Raw genomic sequence first — 6,615 nt, forward strand, 5'->3', positions numbered from 1 at the left:
GTGTGTGTGTGTGTGTGTGTGTGTGTGTGTGTGTGTGTGTGTGTGTGTGTGTGTGTGTGTGTGTGTGCTCTTGACATCATGTGTTAATTGTGGATAAATGTCAATGTCACACAAGCAGTGTTGTTCAGTTGCAGTCTTCTGGCCAACATGCTGTTCATGTCTGAAAGACTAGAAGAGATGTTACCTTACTTAGGAACTTGAAGTTTGGCAACAGGAAGAGCATCTTGCCATAGAAAATCTACTTCATCAAATTTCATCTGTCTCATGCAAAGAAAGAAAAGTGGACCAATTCCTCTTTGACTAGTGGAAAAATGGCAGGAAGAAGGTGGAAGTCTTTTCTAAATGTTTGTCACAGGGGGTTCAATCTACTAAAGTCACTCAAGGTGGTGTTAAATGGGCCAATAGATTAGCTCTATAAGCTCTATAGCCATTCAAGAACAAGCGCACTCCATCCAACAAGCTTCAGCACAATTTCCATCTGTTCTTTTTCACTCACATGGTTTGGGTTGACATAAGTCTATGGTAGAAGATAATTTACTCAGGATGCTGTGCAGTGAGATTGAACTCAGAATCACTTGAATGCAAAGTGAACTTCTTAACTACATGGCCATGATTGTACCCTTATTGATTCATTACAATGTCATACACCTGTAAAGGTCCCAGACTCTACACTTCCCTTTCTGACAGTATCCCCATAATTCTGTGAGTTATTTTTGTATTTTTGTTTTCCTTTGTAGAGTATATTTAATTGCTTCTGTACCTGGCAGACATTCAATGCTCCAGAAAAACGCTTGGGGTCATCTGAAGTTAAGAAAGGTATGAGGATTAATAATAAGATTTAATGTTAAATATGATGATGATATTTGCATATTTTTATTATAGACTCAGTCGAGTACCAGACTACTCAACACTAATTAACTTACAGTGCAACACTTCAGAAAACAATTAAAATATAGGGCACAGGATCAATCTTAATTTCTTTTCTTTCTTACAAAAGAAAAATCTGACTGAAAATAATTATTCTATGGAAAAAAAAAATTATTAATTTAAGCGGTCAGCAAATATGGGAGACAACTCTGTACATATCTAGGCTCACGACCAACTTCAACTATTTTTTTCCTTGCTACATAATTATTTGTAGGTAGTTTTTGTTTTTAAATGTTCCTTGACTTAATATGTTAATACTAATCTTGCTATCATTTTCATGTGGATAGTGTTTTTGAGTACTTTATTTTTTAAAACAATTCTAGTATTCTATGATCAACCAGTGTATATCATTACAGTGGTTCTGACAAATACTAACAACTTCCCTGTCAACTATATTAGAGATTATTTTGCCACCTTCCCATTCTTTATTCATGAGAAGACAAAATCGAATTTGCATGCATGTAATACTTCTTTCTTCACCATGATGTTGGACAGGCTTGAAATGTTTAAAATGACCTAATTTAATTAAACACAGCAATTTATTCCTTTTGCAATTTTCACAATTTCCCCTACCAAGGAAGCCTGCACCTCCATCAGAGATACTGTGTTATCTTACATCTGCTTAGTGATCCACCTATCACTACTTCATCTAGTACAGGGAAGTCTATAATCTGCCAATGGTGGTTATGTTGTCAGAAACATGCCTGGAATTGTCAGCTGTATTCAACAAAAGAATTACAAATAAACATATTAGTTGATGAGCATTGATTGAATCACTAGATTATCAGGTAAAATACCTTGCACTATTTTGTTGAGTTCAAATTCCTGAGTTCAAATTCCACCAAGGTCAATTTTGCCTTTCATCTTTCTGTGGTTAATCAAATAAACACCTGTTAAATATTAAGGTTGAAAATCCTATTTGAGTCACGTTTACCTTTTATCATTTGGAGTTTGAAAGGTCGTGAGCTGGGAGTATCATTAGCATGCCGGGAAAAATGCTTAGCAGCATTTCGTTTATCTTTATCTTCTGAGTTCAAACTCCATCAAGGTCAACTTTGCTTTTCATCCTTTCAGGTTCAATAAAATAGTACCAGTTAAGCACTGGGTTTGATGTAATTGACTTATCCACTTCTCTGAAATTGCTGGCCATGTGCCGAAATTTAAAACCATTATTTGATGTTTGATAAAATAAGTACTAGCGTAGAGCCAGAAATCCTATCAGGGCCCAAATCCTGCTGAGGTCACCATTGCTTTCCATCATATGGAGTTGGATAAAATAATTTTCTGATCAAATACTAGAGCTGAAAATCTTGCAATGCCAGAAATCAGTATTATCATTTTTTCATAAAACAAAATTATTTCCTATTAACTTTTTAATGTTCCTTGCATTAAATATCTTTTCTAAACTAATACAATGTCTTGCTTGAAGCAAAGGAATGGCAGGTGTCGTAGTTGGTGATGCAGCTACCTTGTTCCGATTCCAGCTGTGAACTTATTTCTTTTTGTTTGAAACTGAAGTTTATGATACCTAATATTATTTATTGATGTTTTTGTTTTTTTCTTTTTTCTCAGATTTTATTAGAAAATGGTCCTGATAAACTAGAAGTTGGTTCTTGGCCTGTTGTTTGTCAGTTCTCTAGTATTGGTTCACTCGGGCCTACTGCAGATAAATGGTTGTGTGGAGAATTTCACCAGAGTTTGGCTGCCTGTCGTGCCAGTATATATTCCACATTGACACCTGATAAACTGAAATTGGTGAGCAAATATTTGACATATTTATTTTTTTACAGTGTTTGTGTGTGTGTATGTGTTGTATGGAATGTATGTTGTGGTATTAATGTTTTGTGCCTGTGTGTGTTTATTACACTGTGTTGAGTGTATTATGTTTGCATATATATTGTGTGCATGTTTTATCTCTTAGTCAGAAGCAAAGGACTGTGCACATGACACCTGACAGGATCTCCAAGGCTGGTAGGAAGGAGGAAGGAAGCTACCCTTAAACTGTAAATTTGGCTTGTATGCTCGCAACAGAGTAAACCCTGTTAAAGGTACCAAGAGAGCAGATGATGGTATTAGACTGGGAAACAGATTAAGACTATCACTCAAGGTTTAAATTCAGAATGCAAAATGCCTGAACAAGTGCCACAAGGCTCATGTCTGGTGCTCTAATGTTTCCATGAGTTCATCACCTTAGACTGAATTTATTAACCCCAGAAAGATGAAAGGCAAAGTTTGCCTTGGCAGAATTTGAACTTACAACACAAAAAGCTGGAATAAATATTTTAAGGCATTTCCTTCAATATGCTAACGAGTCTGCTAATTCACCACCTGTGTTGTGTACTACCTGTGTTATATTCACTGTGTTTGCGTTGTTAGTGTTTGTAGTACATGTGTGTGTATGTGCTGCATTGTTTGTGTATTTGTGTGTTGGGTGTGAGAATGGTGTGTGCGTGTGTTGCATTCACTGTGTTGGGTTTATGAAAGATGTGTACATGTATGTTTATGAGTATATGAATATAGAAAGATGACATACTCTTCAACAAAGATATGGCATTGAATGCAAATCTTTCACTCAATTAGTCGTACACCAGGCTAAGATTTGCTGTAAACTAACACCCCAAATCATTGCAAATTAACATTTAATTTTCTAATCTAATTTAATGTATTTCATCCTCAAAGTTTATCCAGAGTAATCTCCCTTGATAATCATAATCCTTCAGAATTTCAAGTAATCGGTTTCAACTTCAGTCTCGTCAGTGTTTGTTTCAAAGTAATCTCCCATGACAATCCCCACCCTCGCTCCTATAATCTTTAATCTAATTTATTTCATGTTGAAAGTCTAGTCAGTGTATTTTTTTTCAGACTTGGCCTCATTTGATAATTACCTGACATTCAGTTTCTATTGGCGTTAATCTATGTAGGATATGGTATGTGTAGGAGAAGCGGATTTTGATGTTTCAAGCAAAGCCTTTCAGTGGAGCAAAACAGGAATAAATCTAAGAATTAGCACTGTGCAAAATTAATTTGCTCTGTGTCACCGTAAAGATAAATATAATTATTGTATATTCAAGGAACAAAAATGAAATACAGCTTAATTCGTCTTTCCTATGGGATATGAACTTATCTTAGTTTATGAACTTTAAGAAGTTTTACTAATACAAACTACCATTAATTTCTTTGGACTTTAGATTTGATTCTTTAATCTTTGTTTATGCAAATTTTATCTACTTAACACCTCCTACGTATGCAAGCATGTTTGTGCGTCTGTATGTATGTATATATCTATCTATGTATGTATGTGGGTATTTTGAAAATACCTCATGGAGTGATGGCTGTGTCCTGCATAGGTACAGGTTGCCCTTTGGCAAGGTATAGCACCCATTCAGCCACCCTTCCAAGGATATGGTAAAGCCATGGAACTGCAGCATGGTGGATTGTGAAGAGGTAGTGGAGGAGTTCAACTGGGTCAATGGTGCTTCTTATACTGATGGTGAGCAGAGGAATTCTAGAAGATCAACGGTCAGGATCACCAAGTTCTATGAAGAGAGTAACAGCGACACATCCATAAGAGTGGTGTCCATGGTTGTATAATCAGCTAATGAAAGATTTACTATGACTCAAGCTCTCAATTCAAATTCATAATAATGGAATTGGATGGCGACAGTCATGAGAATCCCCAAAAAGCAAAAAAAAAAAAAAAAAAATGTGTAAATTTCAAATAATATTATCTCTGATAACATAACATAATGGGAACATACAATTAGTGCTTAGAGGACTTTCTGCCTAAGCTCTAACTTGAACTGCAACTAAAACTGGGATATTAAAGCTGCCTAATGAAGATTGGCTAAAGGCAGTGTTTCAGTTGAGCAAGTATGTGAATAATAGAATAAAAGAATAAACAAGCAAACAACGGAAATCAAGTCAGATTATGACATTTATATAATTAAACATTGACACAAAATGAGGGTGGAATAAGGCAGAATGTTAAACTGAAAGCATATTTTAATATAGATGTGCATAAGGAGGATTAAAAAGGATTTCTAACCGGCTTTCATTGCATGGCAAATTTTCAAGAAGAGAGAAAATGAAAATAATGTTTTTTACAAAAATATAAAAAATATATAAAAAAAATAAATATACCACAACATTATATTGTCTTTGAGTTTTTAAAGTTCAATGGTAATCCATATAGATAATTGTTAGATAGATTAGGATGCATGGAATTAAGAATGGTGTTGTGTTTAATAAAGCCTGAGAGTTTATGTGTTAAACAGGAAGTGTGTGTAAGGGAAGACAATTCTGGCATGAGATCTCATATAGTGATAATTCAGTATAAAACCCACAGAATTGCCTTCCCTTACAGACACTTCCTGTTTTGACACAAACTTTCAGGCTTTATTAAACACAACACCATTCTTAATTCCATGCATCCTAATCTATCTAACAATTATCTATATGGATTACCATTGAACTTTAAAAACTCAAAGACAATATAATGTTGTGGTATACTTATTTTTTTATATATTTTTTATATTTTTGTAAAAAAACATTATTTTCATTTTCCCTCTTCTTGAAAATTTGCCATGCAATGAAAACCGGTTAGAAATCCTTTTTAATCCTCCTTATGCACATCTATATTAAAATATGCTTTCAGTTTAGCATTCTGCCTTATTATTATTATTATTTTTTATTTTCCTATATATATATATATATATATATATATATATATATATGTTTAAAATTCAGATAAGTTATCATTATCTATAAAAATAATGATAAAGTGGCCAGCAAAGATAATCCAAATATGCAAAATATATAATAAAAAGTCAGGATACAATATGCACCGGTTTGCTTGAAAGAGGAGTTAAAACCCTCTAAGACCACACATCTCTCACTATATATAAATATGCATGGAGAATATAGCAAATACATTTCTCCAAAACAGTCCTCCCACTTGCAAAATACAAATAGGAGCATAGATATCCTAGTATCATTTGATTTTGCTTCTTGTATCAAACCAACACTTAAAGCTCATCAGCTAGGCTTATTATGTAAACTATTTCAAAAAACGTATTTGCCCTCCCGTGTGTGTTGTTCATTTGAAGGCTCCATGACTTCCAAATGAACATTAGTGAGCAAGTATAAAGTTAAAATTCAAATAAGTTATAAAAATAATGATAAAGTGGCCAGCAAATGTAATCCAAATATGCAAAATATATAAAAAGAAGTCAGAGTACAATATGCACCTGTTTGCTTGAAAGAGGAGTTAAAACCTTCCTAACCATGCATCTCCTTTTTCAAACAAACAGGTGCATATTGTGTGTATATAGTCGAAAGACATCTGTTGTTATGTCCTGTCATTATTCTTACTGTGGCCATGCTGAAGCACCACCTTTAATCGAGCAAATCAACCCCAGGACTTATTCTTTGTAAGCCTAGTACTTATTCTATCGGTCTCTTTTGCTGAACTGCTAAGTTATGGGCGCATAAACACACCAACATCGGTTGTCAAGTGATGTTGGGTGAACAAACACAGACACACAAACATATATACACACACATACATATATGTATATATATATATATATAACGGTTTTTTTTTCTGTCCTTGTTTTTGTATGCATTCGCTGCTTTCTTCCAAGGAATCTAATGCTCTTAGCTTAGTTTTTCCTTGGAGCTGGCCAGATT

The 6,615-nt window shown here is 34.2% G+C and overlaps 1 protein-coding gene across 1 annotated transcript in view; it reads left to right on the forward strand.

Annotated features, from left to right (window-relative positions):
- LOC106880281 (tyrosyl-DNA phosphodiesterase 1) overlaps positions 1-6,615 on the forward strand; it is a 337,910-nt gene that overhangs the window by 302,797 nt on the left and 28,498 nt on the right. Inside the window, exons 6-7 of the mRNA XM_052968491.1 lie at positions 738-816; positions 2,500-2,682. Coding sequence (XP_052824451.1) covers positions 738-816; positions 2,500-2,682 — 262 coding nt within the window. The remainder of the gene's footprint in view (positions 1-737; positions 817-2,499; positions 2,683-6,615) is intronic.

This window comes from Octopus bimaculoides, chromosome 6 (assembly GCF_001194135.2).
Source record: "Octopus bimaculoides isolate UCB-OBI-ISO-001 chromosome 6, ASM119413v2, whole genome shotgun sequence".
Lineage (NCBI taxonomy): Eukaryota > Metazoa > Mollusca > Cephalopoda > Octopoda > Octopodidae > Octopus > Octopus bimaculoides.